Source organism: Cydia splendana, chromosome 16, assembly GCF_910591565.1.
Source record: "Cydia splendana chromosome 16, ilCydSple1.2, whole genome shotgun sequence".
Classification (NCBI taxonomy): Eukaryota; Metazoa; Arthropoda; class Insecta; order Lepidoptera; family Tortricidae; genus Cydia; species Cydia splendana.
Genome location: NC_085975.1, coordinates 7,420,469 through 7,442,353, shown reverse-complemented (window position 1 = coordinate 7,442,353; position 21,885 = coordinate 7,420,469). Strand labels below are relative to the sequence as shown.

General features: G+C 45.0%; 2 protein-coding genes across 2 annotated transcripts in view; one reads left to right on the top strand and one right to left on the bottom strand.

Moving 5' to 3' along the window:
* Positions 1–1,772: 1,772 nt before the first annotated feature.
* Positions 1,773–5,282, top strand: LOC134798202 (uncharacterized). Its single transcript, XM_063770567.1, has 5 exons — positions 1,773–1,955; positions 2,035–2,243; positions 2,787–2,993; positions 3,436–3,593; positions 4,154–5,282. Exons 1-5 carry the CDS (start codon positions 1,874–1,876, stop codon positions 4,392–4,394), a joined length of 897 nt encoding a protein of 298 aa, XP_063626637.1. The 5' UTR covers positions 1,773–1,873; the 3' UTR covers positions 4,395–5,282.
* LOC134798208 (ras-related protein Rab-2A) overlaps positions 5,107–21,885 on the bottom strand; it is a 29,297-nt gene continuing 12,518 nt past the window's right edge. The window contains exons 5-6 of the mRNA XM_063770572.1: positions 11,660–11,812; positions 5,107–6,874 (exon numbers count right to left, since the gene is read on the bottom strand). Coding sequence (XP_063626642.1) covers positions 11,711–11,812 — 102 coding nt within the window. The 3' untranslated portion in view covers positions 5,107–6,874; positions 11,660–11,710. The remainder of the gene's footprint in view (positions 6,875–11,659; positions 11,813–21,885) is intronic.

The window sequence follows — 21,885 nt, the reverse complement described above, 5'->3', positions numbered from 1 at the left end:
AATAATCTTTGTTTTTCAAGCCCAAACTTATCAAACCCGTTTGCCAAGTGAAATTTTATTATTCGGAATGATATTATGATAATGACATATGACAGATTAACAAGGCAGCGTTCCAAAACTCGCTATACATTTAAAACAATTTATTTATTGCGCAAGTAACCAGCGCATTTTGCGTTGTGCACATTGTGTATGTATGGACTTAAGCAGTGGCGTAGCTAGCATGGGTGGTACCCGGGGCGGAAATTGTGGGTGTCACCCCAAAATTCAATCAAAATTGTAAAATATAATTATTCAAAAAATTAATAGTAATTTATGTTTAATATTCCATAGGTGTATTTACTCCATCGCTTTCATTTTAGATTCCATGAACTCTCAATAGTCCACACCCTAGCGGGTGTTGCCTCTGCGCGCATTCTATGACACGGGCAAGGACAGCATTCGCTCGGTGTAACTCACATTTCATAAGTGCCAAAAGGGCATCTACATGTTGCCTTGGACTCCGCGCACGCCTCCCAAAGGTCCCATGAAAGATATACAAATAATTTATGTTAAAAAAAAAAATATTTTTTGCCAAGTGCGAGATTTGGAAGAGATTCTGTAAAATCCCATTTCACAATGAATTTCAAATAGTCCAGAGTCACCCAATTAGAAACAGTGACATAGTTTCTCAATTACAGAAATAATCACATAATAAAAAAACCTTTCTGAATAAAAAACCTACGAGGCGCTAACATATACCAGGTGCCAACGAGGAACCCGAGAGATTTTAACCACGCATTTCTGAGGCCAAAAGAAGGAAACAATATTAAAAAAGAGTTTACGTCAATTTCGCGAAAAAAAATATCTTTTTTCGTTTTTTTTGTACGTATTTGCACATAAAATATAAATGCTATAGACGGTCAAGCAAATCTTGTCAGTAGAAAAAGGCGCGAAATTCAAATTTTCTATGAGACGATATCCCTTCGCGCCTACATTTTTCAAATTTGCCGCCTTTTTCTACTGACAAGATCTGCTTGACCAGCTATATTTGTAAAACTATCACTAAAAAATAATTTTAACTTTTTTTGTAAAACCTAGTTTTTGCAAAGTGTACTGTCACTTTTTTACATTCTATCAATAAGGATATTTGCCATTTGGACTAGGTCCCATAGTAGCAACATCGCTATCAAAAAAACATTTTGCACTAAGTAACAATAAAAAGATGTTTTTTTTAGCTGGCTGGTGATACTGGACTCTGAAACTAGGCGAATTCCAAAACAGTTTATAGGACATTTTAGTCTTTAAATATAAGTAATCAGGAATATACTGTCAAAACCTCTCGGGTTCCTCGTGGGCATGTTGTATATTATTTTCTTAATGGCGATTGTGCAATCTGCCATAGTTTTACGAATTTTTATAGATGACACTACTGATGTTCACGGTCGGGTGTCACCCCTAAATGGGTGACACCCGGGGCGGGCCGTTTCGTATGAATATAGAAGAGCGATAGAGAGGCAGATAATAAAATTTCTATTTTCGTTTGTCGCGGTAGGCCTCAGAAGCGAAATTTCGATGTGCAAAGTTCGCACTCGCAGGAGGCACTCAACTTATAATGTAACTCACTTCAAATCACTCAAACTATTCTATAATATATAATGAATAAAATATCAATGATTATCGTAATACCATTACTTTATTTAGAACGTCGTCAACCAACCGACATACTACCAACAAAACAAACTAATGTCAAAATTGAAGAAACGTAACCGTCACGTTCATTCAAAGTTCAAAGCAATTACTATAGTAAAGTACAATGGTGTGGTGTTTACGTAAAAGATTAAAAAATAAACACGTACCTGTTTAAATTATCTCGTTTATTTAAAGACCATCTTAAATGATGTCTATGTTACATTCGAATGTTGAGCCCTCATGGCAGTGGGAAACCAACGCTGAATTCATCAATGACCCCTTAGCAGGTAATTTAAATATAATTATTGTGTTTAATGCTTACACTGAATATGAACGATTTTAACAAGTGTTTTCTTTACTTCACAGTGATATATCACGAGGGTCAGTGGACGTTGAGTAAAGTCTCTCCTTTAAACAACTTACAATACAACAGAGTGAAGCTAAAACAATATGCGTCCAAAATTCGACTAGCATTGGTCAGTAGCGTGTCTGCGAAGTCTTCTGTCAATTATGCGGTGCAGTTTGACCAGCAGTCTCTATTGAAGTATTGTGAGGACGATGCTGATGCTTTAAAGGTAAGTTTTAGAAGTGTTAATTGTGAACCTGAACAGTGTTTACAACAAATCTACCACAGTTTATCTTTACTGGACTTGTGCTCTATTTTGTATCCATAAATTCATGGGTTGTCGGCGGGGTTGTTAAAGGTTTATTAAATTCGATGGAAAGTGTGAAATTGATCAAATGTAAGAGCAGGCCATCACCCTGTTGCGCTTTGATGTTCAAACTGCAGCATAAATTTCCGATTAACACTTGAGAGTTTTGAACACATATGAAATCATTTTAGTGAATCTCAGACTGTCCAAAAATATTGGAATAAAAACAAATTATTACATGGATTATTTTACAGAAATGACCGAAATCATAAACATGTATTAGTGATAGTATCACAAATTTATTTTGTTCAAATAAACTTGTGAGAGACCATGATAGACTCACTAAAATGATTTAATATGTGTTCATAACATGACAGTTTTAAATGTCTAATTTAACCTAGTCTCACAGTAAGCACAATTAGGTTTTGTGTATTTGACATAAATGTGGAATAAATATGATTTCAGATAAATGTTGCAACAACAACAAATGGTGGTAAGACAAAGATGGCATACACAGGCATTTTGATGTCCTGGGGAGTCAGCAGTGGTCCTGAAGGCACTGTTCACTTGCCTTATATGCTAGAGCGGGGAGAAAAAAAAGTCGCAGATGTGGTTAAAATCTGCTTACAAAAGATATTTGACTGCAATATAAAACCATTGAGTTTTACACAGGTAATTATTTTATGCTGAATTTATGGTTACCAATGAAATTATACTTTCTGTTCCGATAAAACCACATCTGTTGCATCCCTGCCAAATACCACACAATCCGGCCCGTGAAAAGAAGCAAAGCCTGGCTTTGGCTCTTGTGTCCAAATGTTTGGATACCCTTGTATTAATAAGAACATACCTAGTTATTAAGTATTCAAAGTACCATCAAGATATTATACAATTTATGCATAGCGGGCTGGTCAAGTGGTCATATCATAAAGCACAAGTCGTGGAGTAAACGAGGACTGCGGGGAAGAAGTGGCTCCAGGTCGCTCAGAACCATGACGAGTGGCGTAAAATGAAAGAGGCCTACCCCCAAAGGGTAGAGAAGCGCTAAAGAGAGAGAGAGAGAGATGCATAGCAGGATTATGGAAATTTATTACATATTTTTTTCTTATTTCAGTATCAACTGCTGATGTTTGGCTTCAGTTTTGTGGAGTGCGCATCAGCCAGGGGCACTGACCCTTTTGTCCTGTCCTACACCACTCCTGGGGCAGTTGACATTAAGAATAAGCTGGACATGCGGTTTGAAGTCAGTGACGTACACTACATGTGGAACGCGTAAGTATTTTAGCCAGGGAAATTGTTTCAGTTCTGAGAGTTAATTCTTTGTCTTACCATGCCCTGATTGTTGTAACTGAATTAAATGAAGCAAAACCAACCAATTAACTGAGGCAACATTTCTACTTTTGTAAAATTACTAAGTTTTATTTAAATAAATCCATTTTTAATTAAAAAAATAATATGTTGTTGGTTTCCTAACCAACTTCAAATAGAAGGTTCTGGTGACCAGATGGCTGGCTACTATTACGCACAGCATTCTGGGCACCTTTCCTGTTGACGGCAAATTTTTATCTGTAGGTTTTTTTTTGTACACGCGCCTGCAATATTGTTACTCTTCGAAGGCCGGAGAAATATGTGACACACTCTTTTGGCTCTACAAATAAGATCGTGTCAGATACTTTTGCGGGCTTCGATTGTGTAATATATTATTGCAGGTGACTGTACTTAAATAGTAAGTTTTATTATGTATGTTTATTTCTTTGTTTTTATGCATAAATAAACTTCACATTTATTTGAGTAATTCATTGTATACATAGAATTGTGGACATTTTTTTCAGATTAAAAGATGAGGTGGACAACATGTCAGAACTCATAAGCCAAGTATACCAGATTCTGCAAAAACAAATAATGCATACAATACAGTATGACATATCTTTCTTGGATATCTTCAAAATCACACTGCTCAAAGCAGAGATCAAAAGCAATGGTATTGTTAAAATGAAATCACCTGAAGTGGTGAACTCTGTTTTTACCGTGTTGAATGAGATCATTTGCAATGAGACTCCATTAGACAGTTGAGTTTTTGAATCAAGTCGTGTCGATTTTGTTGTTTAATTTTGTAAATATAAGTAACATTAAATAGTCTAGGCTGTCAACCGAAAATGTTAGTTAAAACTCATAAGTATTGTAATTTTAATAGCTGTACTATGTCAGTAGAGTTGACATGTAAGTCATGTAAATAGTTTCTTTGTGTGAATGTTTTAACTTTGACGAATACAATGAATTAATATAATAATACATGTGGTCATTTACTTATACACGCAATAATCAATATAATCTATGAAGTAATATGGATTTTTCCCACCATCAACTTGTTACCAATGGTAGCAATTTCGTGGTAACAAGTGGGAATAACCGAGAAAATAGTAGCCAGGTCACTGTCAGTGAACACAGTCAGTTGCAACTGTTGCAAGTGTAGCTACCAAATGTATGCACTGCTAAATTGGCTGCATGTACAACAACGCAAGGCTATGTGACATGACAACAGCCATAGCTTTTAGATTAGCCACTATGCATTTCGAACAGCCAATAGTGCTCGATAGCAAGACATGTTGGTTTTTGACCACTAGAAGTTGCAGTTCTAAAATATTGAAATACTATGTAATTCGCAATTTGTTATAATTTTTTAGTGAAGCATCTAGTTGTTTAGTACGGAAGGCCTATGAAGAACTGTTTTTTCTCGAATCAAGTAAATGTGTAGATTTAAATTGAATAAAAATTAAAAGCCATGTTATGTTTTTTAACATTTACTCTCATGAATTACACCTTACAAATGTGTTTTCGCATATTGTAACCTTACAAAATATTACATCATTACAATGTGCTAAACTTAAAATAACCTATTATGTAATCATGTCTTTCTTACCTTGCAAGCAGTTCTCTCATTTGATTACATTTTTACCACTCGATGATTCTTAGGAAGATGTTAAAATTTATCTTATTATAGGTATATCAAATATTTGAAGAATGAAAACTGTGTATCAAATTTGGCAATAATTCAAAGCAAGGCATGTAAAAGATTATGTAAATTTAGTCACACCAAATTCTAAATCAATATACACATAACACATAGCTAACAAAAGATTATTTATCTATTGTACAAAATGCTTAATTAAATTACACATTGAAACACATAATACATATTTCATTTAACTCCCCGCTTAATAAATAGTTAGACCTGCCCAAATAAATTTGAAATATACAGAATTAACTATGATTAACATCCATATAAAATTAAAATTTTTGTTATGTAAATAAAATACTATGTTTATCACAACAAATTAGATGAAATTCGAATAAAAATAATCGTTAGGAAAGTCAGTTGAAGGATAGGTTTTTGGTAAATAAATGCGATGTATGTAATGTGAAAATTCAAAACTAAAATACACAAAATACATAGCTTCATTCCCTTATGAGAGTCTAACATTGCACATATAAAATCACAACTAATAACATTCGTATATGTGGTCCATAAATATTCGTAGCTTGCCAAATTGGGGGATAGGGGTATGCAATACTGACTGAGAAATTACAAAAACAAACAAATTGAACATTTTCAGAAAAACGCATATTTTTTTCTAAGAATGCCCTTATATATAGTCGTCGAGTACATACTTGACTCGTACTGTAAGTCTTATTACTAAGTATTTAAGGCCAGTTACTCACTTTCTGGTCATCATAGTGGATAAACGTTTATTTATCTAGTAAAAATGACTAAAGGGGCCCACAGATTACCAGTTCGCCGGACGATATCAGCCTGTCAGTTAATCGCAAAAGGTGACAGTTCCGAACAGCTGACAGGCTAATATTGTCCGGCGAACTGGTAATCTGTGGGCCCATTACGGCCACTATGAGACCAGATAGGAGAGACGAGCTAATTTGAGACTTTAATTATACAGTACTAATTATTTCTATAAATCGAGTCAACCTTTTGTATCGCCAAGTAGTTATTTATAACTATTATCGAAACCCGTAATGCTAATGAAGTGGTTATAGTCAAATAGTCTTGCAAAGTCTATAATCTGTGTTCCATACACGTTTGTTAGTTTTTGGTTAAATATTGTTTTTTTGGAAGCACCTCATATTTTTCTATACATTTGTATTGAATGGTGAGGAAAAAATCCTAATATGTTACATAGGAAGTTCATACTTGGGCAGAATTATCTTTATTATAAGATCGACTTACAAAAAATCTCGACGTCCATCCAATCAAAAGGCAATACTAGTATGGAAAGCAGACTTTAGGCCTAACAAATACTATAATTATTTAAAGTTAGCACCCCCGAGATTTCAACGTAAACCATCCGAATGTTAAGTCATTTTCATTCCACTGTTTAATATGTACTATTAAGTATTATATAAGTGCCCGAGCGGCATGCTACAATTTTAAAGTGAGTGTCCAGATGCAAGCGAATTTGCAGCATTCAAAAAATTCTAATACATGATCTGTCCTGCAGTAAATTTCGTACCAATGTTCGTTGCACACAGCTGCGCCATTCCTGCAAACAAAAAACTGAAATCAATTTAACATATCATCAGATTACACTTTAAGCTCTCGCGTTTTGTACACATATTTTATTACACAAACGGGTCTACCGCGATATAATTTCATTGTTTTTAACTTAAATTCCGACGTTTCAGCTGAGTAGAAAGTTGTGAGGTAAAAACAATGAAATTATATCGCGGTGGACCCGTTTGTGTAATTAAATATATCATTAGATTGTTAACGTTTCATCGGAAATCCTTGAATAGGATTTCAAATTGTCAGGTAAAAGTTAGATTAGATGTTAGGTTTGTAATAGAGTTATGACTATGGAATGTATATATTTTTTTCGCACATGAAACAGTGGCGTGAGGCTTACACCGTGATTGGCACACCTATAGTATTTTTCTAACTGGAAGGATATGAATTATGATGATAGATGTCAATTCAATACAATTTTGCGACATTTGGCATTTTTATGAGATGACATCTATCATCGTACCCTTCCAGTTTGATAAACAGCAGCGGCCGCCCGCTCCTTCTGTATTATAGAATAGATAATACCTATATAGAATTAGTACATTTTTGCCGAGAGATGGACAGAAATACCTACTTCAGCGAAGATGCGCTGCGCCGGCCGCCATAGAGCACGGCGCCCCGGCACGCGCAGTGGACAAAAATGGAATTGTATGGGTTATTTTATTCCTAGGAATAAACATACAAATTTCGTTTTTGTCCGCTGCGTCCGCGCCGAGTGCGCGGTGGCGCTGCGTTGACGAGAATGGGATAAAAAAGGTTTGCATAGATGGCGCCATGTCTCGTCCAGGATAAAAAACCAAGAATTTTACACAAACAGGTTAAACCTCTGCAGGCGCCATTTGTAAGATACGACGTATCCGGTCGGTTCCATTGAGAATTTTACGTCTTTGATTTACAAATTAAATGCGACCATTTCCGAGCATGTTTGTACTAATACTCTTGTCAAAAACTAGTGGTCACCGAAAGTCGTCGCACTTTGTATCGTTTACGTAATAGTGGAGTATAATCCAAGTATTAAATATCTATAAGGATAAAGTGCCAAAAATATGTACACACCACCTACCTTAATATACCTACCTAATATATGGGAAATAAGATCGAGTAGACATATTTTTGGTACTTTGCCCGTGTCGATATTTAATACCTGGACTGTACCTACGACCCATTCACATAATTCTTAATCTGAAAAAAAATCATGTCGTCATTCGCTTTTTCGCTCACTAAACTGTAACTAAGGAATGCAATCTCGATCTCGTAATTTCGAGATCTCGCACGAATTTTCGAGATTCAATCTAGTTGACTGGAAATCTCGATTCTTGTTATCTCGGTCAAGATCTCGATTAATGTTTTCGAGATCTCGAATGAGATTAAAACATTGATCCGTGTGAATTACTTAGTTTTGAGACATCTTTTGAGGCACTTAAGACCTACTTATATAGGTATTTCTAGTTTTTTTTTAAATATAAGTAGATCTTTTATTAAATTTTTATTTAAGCAATATGTTGTTTTATTTTCAAAATATAACATGAGTACCATGACGTACCCTAAATAAGCAGTATACACAGAATTCTTTGAGATTTTTGATCAATATAACAAACATATTTAATACTTTGTCAAATATCGATCTCGTCGCGATTAATCTTTATCTCGAAAGTCTGTCGGTCGAGATCTCGAAACACCCAATCTCGATTCAAATTTTTCGTGCGAGATCTCGAATCGCCAATCTTGGTGCGAGATTGCATTCCCTAAGTCTGTGACTTTGTAAACAAGTGAAATAGTAGTGCGTTTAGACGCGACTACACGTACACGCACCTTGTGTCGGTGTGCGGCCGGCAGCCCGCCTCAGTGTGTGCAGGCGCGCGCCTAGCAGCAGCCGCCCGGCGCCGCGCCCCCGCGTGCTGGGCCCGGTGTTGACTACACGTACACGCACCTTGTGTCGGTGTGCGGCCGGCAGCCCGCCTCAGTGTGTGCAGGCGCGCGCCTAGCAGCAGCCGCCCGGCGCCGCGCCCCCGCGTGCTGGGCCCGGTGTAGACTACACGTACACGCACCTTGTGTCGGTGTGCGGCCGGCAGCCCGCCTCAGTGTGTGCAGGCGCGCGCCTAGCAGCAGCCGCCCGGCGCCGCGCCCCCGCGTGCTGGGCCCGGTGTTGACTACACGTACACGCACCTTGTGTCGGTGTGCGGCCGGCAGCCCGCCTCAGTGTGTGCAGGCGCGCGCCTAGCAGCAGCCGCCCGGCGCCGCGCCCCCGCGTGCTGGGCCCGGTGTTGACTACACGTACACGCACCTTGTGTCGGTGTGCGGCCGGCAGCCCGCCTCAGTGTGTGCAGGCGCGCGCCTAGCAGCAGCCGCCCGGCGCCGCGCCCCCGCGTGCTGGGCCCGGTGTTGACTACACGTACACGCACCTTGTGTCGGTGTGCGGCCGGCAGCCCGCCTCAGTGTGTGCAGGCGCGCGCCTAGCAGCAGCCGCCCGGCGCCGCGCCCCCGCGTGCTGGGCCCGGTGTTGACTACACGTACACGCACCTTGTGTCGGTGTGCGGCCGGCAGCCCGCCTCAGTGTGTGCAGGCGCGCGCCTAGCAGCAGCCGCCCGGCGCCGCGCCCCCGCGTGCTGGGCCCGGTGTTGACTACACGTACACGCACCTTGTGTCGGTGTGCGGCCGGCAGCCCGCCTCAGTGTGTGCAGGCGCGCGCCTAGCAGCAGCCGCCCGGCGCCGCGCCCCCGCGTGCTGGGCCCGGTGTTGACTACACGTACACGCACCTTGTGTCGGTGTGCGGCCGGCAGCCCGCCTCAGTGTGTGCAGGCGCGCGCCTAGCAGCAGCCGCCCGGCGCCGCGCCCCCGCGTGCTGGGCCCGGTGTAGACTACACGTACACGCACCTTGTGTCGGTGTGCGGCCGGCAGCCCGCCTCAGTGTGTGCAGGCGCGCGCCTAGCAGCAGCCGCCCGGCGCCGCGCCCCCGCGTGCTGGGCCCGGTGTAGACTACACGTACACGCACCTTGTGTCGGTGTGCGGCCGGCAGCCCGCCTCAGTGTGTGCAGGCGCGCGCCTAGCAGCAGCCGCCCGGCGCCGCGCCCCCGCGTGCTGGGCCCGGTGTAGACTACACGTACACGCACCTTGTGTCGGTGTGCGGCCGGCAGCCCGCCTCAGTGTGTGCAGGCGCGCGCCTAGCAGCAGCCGCCCGGCGCCGCGCCCCCGCGTGCTGGGCCCGGTGTAGACTACACGTACACGCACCTTGTGTCGGTGTGCGGCCGGCAGCCCGCCTCAGTGTGTGCAGGCGCGCGCCTAGCAGCAGCCGCCCGGCGCCGCGCCCCCGCGTGCTGGGCCCGGTGTAGACTACACGTACACGCACCTTGTGTCGGTGTGCGGCCGGCAGCCCGCCTCAGTGTGTGCAGGCGCGCGCCTAGCAGCAGCCGCCCGGCGCCGCGCCCCCGCGTGCTGGGCCCGGTGTAGACTACACGTACACGCACCTTGTGTCGGTGTGCGGCCGGCAGCCCGCCTCAGTGTGTGCAGGCGCGCGCCTAGCAGCAGCCGCCCGGCGCCGCGCCCCCGCGTGCTGGGCCCGGTGTAGACTACACGTACACGCACCTTGTGTCGGTGTGCGGCCGGCAGCCCGCCTCAGTGTGTGCAGGCGCGCGCCTAGCAGCAGCCGCCCGGCGCCGCGCCCCCGCGTGCTGGGCCCGGTGTAGACTACACGTACACGCACCTTGTGTCGGTGTGCGGCCGGCAGCCCGCCTCAGTGTGTGCAGGCGCGCGCCTAGCAGCAGCCGCCCGGCGCCGCGCCCCCGCGTGCTGGGCCCGGTGTAGACTACACGTACACGCACCTTGTGTCGGTGTGCGGCCGGCAGCCCGCCTCAGTGTGTGCAGGCGCGCGCCTAGCAGCAGCCGCCCGGCGCCGCGCCCCCGCGTGCTGGGCCCGGTGTAGACTACACGTACACGCACCTTGTGTCGGTGTGCGGCCGGCAGCCCGCCTCAGTGTGTGCAGGCGCGCGCCTAGCAGCAGCCGCCCGGCGCCGCGCCCCCGCGTGCTGGGCCCGGTGTAGACTACACGTACACGCACCTTGTGTCGGTGTGCGGCCGGCAGCCCGCCTCAGTGTGTGCAGGCGCGCGCCTAGCAGCAGCCGCCCGGCGCCGCGCCCCCGCGTGCTGGGCCCGGTGTAGACTACACGTACACGCACCTTGTGTCGGTGTGCGGCCGGCAGCCCGCCTCAGTGTGTGCAGGCGCGCGCCTAGCAGCAGCCGCCCGGCGCCGCGCCCCCGCGTGCTGGGCCCGGTGTAGACTACACGTACACGCACCTTGTGTCGGTGTGCGGCCGGCAGCCCGCCTCAGTGTGTGCAGGCGCGCGCCTAGCAGCAGCCGCCCGGCGCCGCGCCCCCGCGTGCTGGGCCCGGTGTAGACTACACGTACACGCACCTTGTGTCGGTGTGCGGCCGGCAGCCCGCCTCAGTGTGTGCAGGCGCGCGCCTAGCAGCAGCCGCCCGGCGCCGCGCCCCCGCGTGCTGGGCCCGGTGTAGACTACACGTACACGCACCTTGTGTCGGTGTGCGGCCGGCAGCCCGCCTCAGTGTGTGCAGGCGCGCGCCTAGCAGCAGCCGCCCGGCGCCGCGCCCCCGCGTGCTGGGCCCGGTGTAGACTACACGTACACGCACCTTGTGTCGGTGTGCGGCCGGCAGCCCGCCTCAGTGTGTGCAGGCGCGCGCCTAGCAGCAGCCGCCCGGCGCCGCGCCCCCGCGTGCTGGGCCCGGTGTAGACTACACGTACACGCACCTTGTGTCGGTGTGCGGCCGGCAGCCCGCCTCAGTGTGTGCAGGCGCGCGCCTAGCAGCAGCCGCCCGGCGCCGCGCCGCCCGCGCCCGCGCCCCCCGCGCCGCCCGCCGCGCCGCCACCTGAGTGCTGGGGCCCGATCTTGATGCCGTTCGCCTGGAAAATTACCACTTACTTATAACCATCCTAAAAATACGTTTTCTCAAAAATGGACGGCAAAGTTGACTTTGCCGTATAAAAAACAGGTCGCGAAGTGCGGAGTTTATGGTCAGTCAAAAATTAAAAAGTTAAAAACATTGCAGTCTCGATTTTGGGACTGCAATGTTGCATACAAATTCCATTATTTGTCGAGTTACAAACTTTTTAAAAGTTTAAATGGCCATATCAAATGAAGGCAGAGGCGCATTAAACAGCCAAACAAATAATTAGTAATAATTATTATAATGTTGGTACCGCGACTATTTAGCTGCATCAAATACTCGTAGCTTGGCTTATTTTCGGCAGAAAAATACACTTCTATTTTAAAATTTAAAACATAAAAAGGCGGCAAAGCAAACTTTTTCAATTGTATCTACTTTTTTCTGTGAGAATATATACGTAAGAACGTTGCTTCTGTAAAATATTCCTATTTTATTTATATTTCTTGCACCATTTTTGAGTAAAGCACTATATATGACTCGGCTGGAAGGCTACTTGCTGGCTTCGGATTCAATTAAACGGACTCCCTAGCTACTTCCGAGCCTCGACAATAATGTACTATTAATCCAATTTTTAACCGACTTCAATTTCATAGAAGGAGGAGGTTCTGTATTCCGTTGTGGCTATTTTTGTTTCATGTACGTTCACCGATTACTCCGATTTAAGTAATTCTTTTTTTGTTTGAAAGGAGCTACCTCCAAGTTGGTCCCATATTAATTTGGCTCTGTTCTGATGATGGGATCCATGAGGAATTGAGGGAACTCCTCATTTTTAAAGGCACGTGCATGGTGATTTGGGTGTTTTCTTAAGCAGGTTAAAAGTAATAGGTACAGTCAACAACAGAGCTATGAATACAGGCAAAGTGCCAAAAATATGTATACACGACCTTAATTGTACAGGCAATAAAGTACTGTATACATATTTTTGTCACTTTGCCTGTATTCATAGCTCTGTTGTTGACTGTACACGAATTTAGTGTTAAACATGATCTTGTTTTTCATTCATGCGTCGCGCTCTTAACAATGCGTTAAAACTAAAAATGGAAAAATAAAAACTTTTTACAAAAAAAAGAAAACCGGCTTCAAAAAGGATGTAATAAAATATTATATTTTTTTAAGTCTATGCGTTACCAACTGATATGTTTGAAGTCGGTGCCAAGCCAAGTAGTAACAATACCAGTCAAAAATAATCAACTTTATGGCTATAAATCCCATTAGAACTGTACTTTTTTTTTAATCTTTTTTTTTAAGGGGTTTTGTCACGCAGTGACAATCTCACCCCCGTAATGAGATCTAATAGTAATAATGATGTAGTAGTGAAGTATTACCTACACCACTACATCACATATAAGTATAGTTTGCACATCAACCTGGCCTCGTCTGAAAGTGGCGATGCCAGGACGATGTTGCAATTACCTATGTTGGTAGATTTAATAAATGTCATATCATTCCTCAGCGCCTCATTACGGACACATTCCATCAACACATGGTGAACATCTTCTATTTTATTGCACTCTTGGCAATTTGGTGAAGCCGCTAGTTTCATCAGGTGCTTGAATTTGTTTGACGGAATGTGCCCGGAACGAAGTCTGAGGAGTGATACTACCTGTTTCCTGCTAAGCTTTTTGTCAAACCAGGGGACCTGAGGGGGCTGACATTGAACTGTTCGGTACCAGATTCCTTTAGTGAGAGACCGCTTATCAAAGTATTCCCTCCACATCTGCCTGCAACTAATCCTAACTTTACCTAGTACTTCGCTGTGTACTGGTATACAACGGTATGGAATACCGTCGGTTATTGCAAGTTTTGCTGCTCGGTCAGCCTCCTCGTTACCCATGACGCCAACATGAGAAGGTATCCACTGTACAATCACTTCCCTATTTAGTGTACGAAGTTTGTTGATGGATTCAAGGATGGTGTAGGCTATCGGATGCCCTCGACTGCTCGAGGGTAACCGAGCCAAATGTGAAAGGGCACTCCTTGCGTCTGACAAAATTACACATTTGTTATGGTCTATAGACTCTACATATGACAACGCTTCGGCTATGGCAATAAGTTCACAGTGCATAATAGATATATCAGCTTGTATGTTAAACTTTCCCCGGAAATCCACCTGAGGGTCAAAAAAAGCCGCCCCACATCCTTGTTTCTCCTTGGACCCATCAGTAAACAGCTTATAAAAAGAGCTATACTTACTTTCTAAGAGATCATTATATAACCTATATAAATCTATTTGGTTCACATGTTTTTTGGCAGTCTCTAAACCCTCTATAAAAACATATATATTATTTGATAAATCGTAGCTACTTATCCAAACTATTCATTGAGTACATAGGTAATTGCTCATGTGATTGTACTGGGAGGTTACAGAATTGGTTATAAGTTTCAATGAGTAGCGGCTTTTTCTTTGTTCTCCAATACCTATTTTCACATGCCCTATTTAGTTCTTCTAACACATGTATTGTAGCATTATGTTCCAAGCATTTGCCTCAGTGCAGTGGCTCTATACTTTGCCCAGTCGGCTTTTCTAAAGTTGCGTCTGTTTTTATGTCTATCAGACTTATTAATATCGGTATTTAATTTAATCATTAAGTGATCGCTGCCAAGATTTTCGTTAAGTACTGACCAATTGAACTTTAAAGCTATATCTGCAGAAGCCAGAGTAACGTCAGGGGAACATTTCTGTACTGCGCCGTTCACCAATTTAATTCTCGTGTGAGTACCATTGTTCAGGGTAACAAGACCCTTTTCAACACTAGAATCATGAATCTGTTCCCCTCTCACATCAATTTTTATTGACCAATTAGTGTGGTGGCCATTTAAATCCCCTGCTACAAGGCATTTCCCGTCAGCTAGTGTAAATATCTGGTCCCAGTCCCTCTGTGTAGTATAAGCCGCCGGTGGACAATATATTGATATTACATTTTCTAAGAAACTACAGTTTAGTATCTTCATGTGGATCAATTCAATATGTGTGTTGGTTAGTTGAGAATTGCATTGTTGTGCTTTAACTGATTTGTGGGCTAACACTGCCACACCCCCATATCCATCGCCACGATCAGGCCCCAATTTCACCACGGCTACAATTGTCAGTGACATATGTCGAGCGACAATTGTCAAGGGACAGGTGACATATTACAATTTTATAAAATATTTTCTATAGAAATACTTACAAACATGACAGGCATTTTGCTACAATTGTATGTATTACAATTATGTTGTGAAACAAGAATAATTTTTTCTAGTCGACATATTTGTAGAATTGTCGGTGAATCTTGACAGGAAATGAGTTAATGTCGGAATTTCGTGACAATTGTAGTGTTTCTTGTGACAATTGTCATAAACTTAGCAAGAGAAATATCTGTTTTTTTCCGATATAATAAAGTTTTGTTTAATAATACAATGATGGTGGCAAACAGGAATACGGCCCGCCCAATGGTAAGCGGTAACCGTAGCCCATGGATGCCTGTGACGTCAGCAAAAGTAATGTTTTACAATTGTCGCACCTGTCACCATGGTGAAATTGGGGCCAGATCTGAATATGTTGTAACCGCTTATCTTGAATTGGCTAGCCGGGTCAAGCCATGTCTCACTTATTAAAGCAAGGTGTATCTTTTCTTGATGTAATAGCGATTCAAATTCTAGTCGTTTAGGGCGAATGCTTTGGGCATTCCATTGTATTACATTTAGGGTGATGTGTGAGTTGTTACGGTCCATAATTCTTTTATAAAGCTTAAGCCTGGCAGATCCTTCATATATTGTAAAACTATTGATATTATCCCCTCTAAAAAGGTACTCACACAACTTTTGATCTTATCTCTCCATGCAACTAGCGATTGCAAATCCGTGAACATTTTTCAAATCCGGATTTTCGGATTTTGGTTTGACCGAAATCCGAAGTTCGGATTCAATCCGGATTTTAAGAAAGGAATATGTGGCATAAAGGCAAAGTGAAACAAACAATCAAATTAAGTTGTTTTTATTAAAAATAAAAAAACAGAATGCGTACACTGCTACGCCAATAACAAAATATTTAAAAAATAATAGAAACAAAATACATACGTACACTCCCAAGTAACAAAAGGTTCTATAACTAAGGCATTTTATCACCAAACAGTGATATAGTAGGCCTATAATGGTAACCATTGTGACTGCTTGTACTATAAAGCTTTTTAACAAAGCGTTTTGTTTCTATAAGATTAAAGACCTTTTAAGTACTATAATTTAGCTCTTAAAACGCTTGTAGGATCATACAAAAGAATCTTTAAAGTGCTGCACTGTAATAGATATGCAAAAAGCGATTATGGTACTATTTAATACTATAGACGACTTTACTGATGCTTTTATGTACCTATTTTGCACTAATAATGCGTCAAAGTAACTTTTATAGTACTAGTATTGTAGCAGTATCGTAAACACTATTAGAGGATCAATCTGCACTATAAAAGGACTTTGTACGACCATTACGTAACGTTTTAGCTTTTTAAAAGCTCTCTTAACATCGCTATAAGGCTAGAAGAGTTCTCTAAAAGTCATGAAAGTTTTTCTATAGTGCTATATAGTACCATAAAAGTTACCTGGTACGTTGCTAAATAACTTAAATCGTAACTTAAAAAATGGCTGCTGTTTTCTGCCATAATAGCACATTAGCGGCACGGCTGGAGCCTATGTGTACTATAGCAGCCACAGTTGGAACAAGTCCTTATTTTATTAATTTTAATTTAATTAAAACATGAAAATTATGAGAGCGCATTGTCAAATTTGAAATCAGCATAATGATTCTATCGATACAATTATTTTCGCATGTACAATGTACCGGCATAGTAACGGTCCACAAATGCTTTTTAGTACATCCTTTTTATTACCTAAATACAAATGTCACTTTAAGAAACAATGGCGAATGAACTTATTTAATATTTTAGGCACCCACGACGCAAGCATGATAAAAAAGATCACTGGAATCGTTTACGGTGCAAAATAGCACTATAAACATGTTCCATTGGTTACTTTTATAATTCCAAATTGCGACATAAACGTTGCAGACAGCACTATTTTAGTACTAAAGAGCGTTTCTCGTCACTTTTAGATTTCAAACATAGAGCTGATTTATCACCGTGAGAGCCTTTATGTAATGTTTATAGAATAAATCAGTGATAAAACTAGGGCCTATCTGGGGTTTTGTAAACGTTTACAACACCATTATAGTGCTAATCATGAACACTAATTAGCACGCTCCAAAATGTTCTCAGGACTTTTATAGTACCAAATTTTGTTACTTGGGCTGCTACGCCAATAAAAAAAGCGGACGCGGGGCAAGCATACAGGTGCGAGCGAGTGCGCGACGCGCAATGCCCGGCTGGCAATAGCTCTCCCGCGTTACCGCTTCATGTGCACCGCTTTTTATTTCGCATTAGCATTCATTTTGAGCAAATTAGTACTGGTGGGAAAAAATCCGAAAAACCGGTTTTTTCTTTTCAAAATCCGAATTTTAAAACGGATTTTCAAACGCTCCGAAATCCGGATTTTTGAACTTCGAATAATCCGGATTGCAATCACTACATGCAACACCTTCCTCTTCAAACAGTTTCCTCTTAAGTTTAGCCAACAACAGCTGCCAGGTAATTTTTTCTTTGTGCTCCGATCGTTCTTCTTGGCTCTTGGGACCACCTTCACTGACACTCTTAACCAACATGTTGTCATCAAATAAAATCTCCGCTTGATCTTTCCTATTTTTCACACTTTTCTTCTTGTTTGCATTCACTATCCTATTAGAGTTGACTTTACTTGTTTTAACCGACCCAGCGTAGCTAGACTTCTCAAGCTCATCTTTCTCTGTAGGAGGTTCCCGAGTATCCTGAGATTGTTCAAATAGAGCTTGTGACTCAACCAGGTGTAAACATTGGGGACGGAATATGAATAGTGTACATAGCAAGCGTCCTTTTATATGAACAATTAAATTTTGTCATCAGGTCTCTTATTTTCCGTTCTTTCACATACACTGGGCATACTTTCGCCATTGCCATATGACGACCCGAGCAGTTGTTGCACTGAAAGATTGTCGTCGTGCAATTAGGATGATTCTCTGAGCATTTAGGGCACACAATTTTACTAGAAGGGCACATTTTAACCGTGTGGCCATACCGCCAGCACCGTGCACACTGTGTTACAGGATAGTTATACGGAGCGACCTTGGTTCTAGTATCATAAATATAAACATATGTCGGCAGAGATGCGCCCTTAAAGGTAATTCTAACAGCTTCACTTGTTACCCACTTTCCGTCAGCCGTATTCCTGCGTTTCAAACGTTTCACTGCCAAAATCGCCGTCTCACTTTCAAGATCTTGTAATATCTCCTCCTCAGTCATCTCAAGGTCAACATCAAAAATAACACCATACGACTGATTCTTTTCAAGCGTTCTATGACATTTAAAGCCACCCTCGTTAAAGCGCTTTGATTGAATTAGTCACTCAGCACTGGTATCACTACTGTGGATCAGCACTTTGTACTCATTAACGTATTTTATTCGTGTTATGCCCTGTATCCCTTCGGCTTTTAATAGTTTCGCTAATCCAAATTGCTTCGGTAGATTTTCTGTACACGTAATACAAACTTCGGTCATAAAAGTTATTATGTGTTCCGTACTCTACGTCAGAGGTCTCCATTGAGAGAGTAACGTCTCCGGTGTCCGATAGATGCCGCTAGCGTCTATGTAGTCGCTCCGCCCCGCGCCGTGACGTAGTTCCGCTTCCCCTTCCTGCGAACTGTTACTCGCTTTCCGCGACTCGCCGCCATGACACATTGTTTCGTCGACCGTCTTGTCCGATGGTCCGCAAATTTTTTTTTTGCGTACATTTTTGCAGCATGGTGCTTTAAAATTTCCGAACTAAAGCTTGTTCCATTAAATAGTGAGATATAGCAGAGATCGCTATTATTAGTCTTTTGGCGATCCCGCGATCGAAAGTGCTTTTCGATTCTACCCACTTTTTATTTTTATTTTTATTTTTCTTGCTAAATTATTTTTTACATACTATGCTGCTAAAATCGTTACCGTTAACAAGCCTGGGAGTACCTCGTGTTGTTAGTTGCGCATCGTAAATGCCTACTTTGACAGGCACGGTTCTCAGGCGGGTCGCGCATTTTCGAGATCGAAGTAGGAAGTGCGTCAGTAGTTTTTTATCAACTGATAAGGAGGTTTGGATTGTCTCGAACCATCCGGTGAGCCAGTTTAATGATATTCTAGTTTTATTGGCGTTCAGAAGCGACGCGACAGGGAGCCCCCGCCCGTGGCACCGGCGCCCCGCCCCCAGCCCCCGCCGTGTCGCGCGCCGCGCCGGCGCCGTCGACTTTCTTCTGCTGTCGTCCGAGATGACTCCGAACGCCGCGACGCTGCGGAGTGGTGTCGCGGTGCGGGCGCTCCCAGTCCGCGGGACTCCGAGACACGTCACACGCCCACTCCTGTTGCTGCGGTCGCGGCGCGAGTGGATCACGGACCTCTCGATCCCGTCCTGGCGTCAAGGTGAAAGCGGACCGCTCCTGCGACTCCCGACTGCTCGATGTGGAAGGAAGGTAAGTTACGTGGAAGCAGTGGAAACATTACGAGTACAGCGGCGGTGCCGTTCGCCCGTCGGCTGCCGTCCGTCATGACGTCGCTGGTGACCTACGCGCCGGTGGAGGCCACCACGATGGAGCCGCCGAGGGCAAAGTGTCGCCGTGATGATGCGTGCAACTACGAGCCAGCCTACAGCGCTACGATGGCGCTGCCCGCCACACGCATCGGCGCCTCCCGTGCAGGTAACGTCCGTCATGTGCACCGGCGCCTGTCGAGCTGGCCGCCACGATGGCGCCTCTCGCCTCACGTATCAGCGCCTCCCGAGCCGGCGGCAGCGGCCGCCACGATGGCGTCGCCCGCCTCACGGCTTTCGAGCTAGCTGCTACTATGGTGCCTCACGCACCAACGCCACCTGAGCCTGGCGGCGGCCGCCCTACGTACCGGTGCCGCCCGAGCTGGCCGCTACGATGGCGCCTCTCGCTTCACGCACCGGCGCCTTCCGAGCCGGTGGTGACGACCACCACTTTGGCGCCGCCCGACACGATGAAGCCGCCTGCCTCACGCACCGGCGCCTCTCGAGCTGGCCGCCACTATGGCGCCTCTCGCCTCACACAACAGCGCCTCCCGAGCCTGGCGGCGGCCGCCTCACGCACTGGTGCTTCCTGAGCTGGCCGCCACGATGGCGCCTCTCGCCTCACGCACCGGCGCCACCCGAGCCGGCGGCGGCGGCCGCCACGATGGTGCCACCCGCCTCACGCGACAGCGCCTCTCGAGCGGGCCGCCACGATGAGTCCTCGCCTCACGCACCAGCGCCTCCTGAGCCAGTGGCGGCCGCCATGATAGCGCCGCCCGCCCCACGCACCGGTGCCTCTCGAGCCGGCCACCACGATGGCGCCTCTCACCTTACGCACCGGCGCCTCCCGAGCGGCGGCGGTTGCCATGATGGCGCCGACAATCACGCCGATGCTGTCCACCTACAACTACGACGATGTCGTCCCTTGCAATGGCGCCCATGTTCTGTTCGCAAGAATACCACCGCGAACTTACCCGTCGCCGATGCTGCCCACCAAGCAGACGCTGGGCGCCACGGTATCAGTTTTGTCCTGTCCACATGGTCCCATTGAGGTACGCAGGCGCATATAGTTATGGTGCCACAGCACGAACAGACCGCTAAACTCTGGGTTTCGGTTAAGGATGGCGACGGCAGGCAAGGTCGTTAGGAGCCTCGTCCTAGCGTGGCTCGACTGCCCGGAGTTGAAAGCGGTAAGATTGTCGATACCCAGAGGAAAATACGTCGCGTCCCTGAGCTTCATAAAGGTGCTGATCGACGAGGAGCCGTGCCGCTTCGAGGGTCCTACAACGTCTCGAGGCCAGCGAGCGATCCAACCGGAGAGCAGCTTTGCGACACGATCCTGTGCGACCGCTCACAACCGAGGTTGAAGGCATCGAAAAGGTCTGCAGACCTCACATAATTATCTCTCTGCTGCCCGCTCTCTCCAGCTTAAGTTCCGTCTTACAAAGACGAACTCGTTCGCCAAGCCCCTAATAAACAAAATGGGACAAATAAACCCGCTGCGCCTGAACAAGCTTGAGTTTCCGGTGCTAAGAGAAAGGAGCCAGGGGTACTCCAGCAGTTTCCATCTGTCTGTCTTCGACTTTATCGAAACAGTTTTGTTACGCAAAGCGCCAAAATCGATTTTAGACTTGATTTCATCAGTTCGATTTCTTTAAAAGCATGCTACCATACCCCTATACTAGCTCAATATAGGCGTTTCTTCGGATAAAGTGAATTAGACCATCACGCTCCTAGACATCACGTGGGACACGCGGCACAGCACCCCGATTGAAAGTTTTTTTTTTTCGTGACATACAGGCCTGCCTTGCTGCCGAGTTCCTCGCAGAAATGAGACTCAATGCCTCCTGTTTAGTCTTAAATTCGCAAACTTTAGTTCATGGAGGAAGGTGACACCTTCGCAGTCCCCAGCAACACTTCTGACAGCTGCCGAAAACCTCGTGCCACTTCCCTCCTCATCTTATGCCTGCAGTCCGTTACAATCTCCAATAATGGTAGACAATGTACGAGGTAGGGCCCTTTCAGTGGAGAGTAATTGTTAACGGGCCGCATCTGCAGCGCTGACGACAGAAGTGTCCTACAAACATACAACCGGACCGTTACAGTATACATAAAACGACGGCGACACTACATCCCTTCCGTTACTACGGCTGTCGCAAAAACTGCTGATGCCAGCAGACCGTCTACAGGTTGCGCTGGTTCCTTGCTACTTACCAGGTCGGTACAACTCCCGAGGGCGACGGTTTATCAAGAAGTCACTGCGCGCCCGAGGGGCCGCTGCGCCCAGAAGCCGCCGAGACTATCTTCGCCTGATAGGCGCCCTGTTGGCCGGCCTCCGCTTTCGAGAGCCCTCGCACTGTGCCACGGTATTTCTTAACCGACTCTTTGAACTGCTACCACGACGCGTTT

Bases quoted from the DNA above. Each gene is read 5' to 3' on its own strand.
- LOC134798202 (XM_063770567.1), top strand. From the start codon at position 1,874: ATGATGTCTATGTTACATTCGAATGTTGAGCCCTCATGGCAGTGGGAA. The intron at 2,244-2,786 runs GTAAGTTTTAGA...ATATGATTTCAG, and splicing joins ACGATGCTGATGCTTTAAAG to ATAAATGTTGCAACAACAAC. The intron at 2,994-3,435 runs GTAATTATTTTA...TTCTTATTTCAG, and splicing joins AACCATTGAGTTTTACACAG to TATCAACTGCTGATGTTTGG.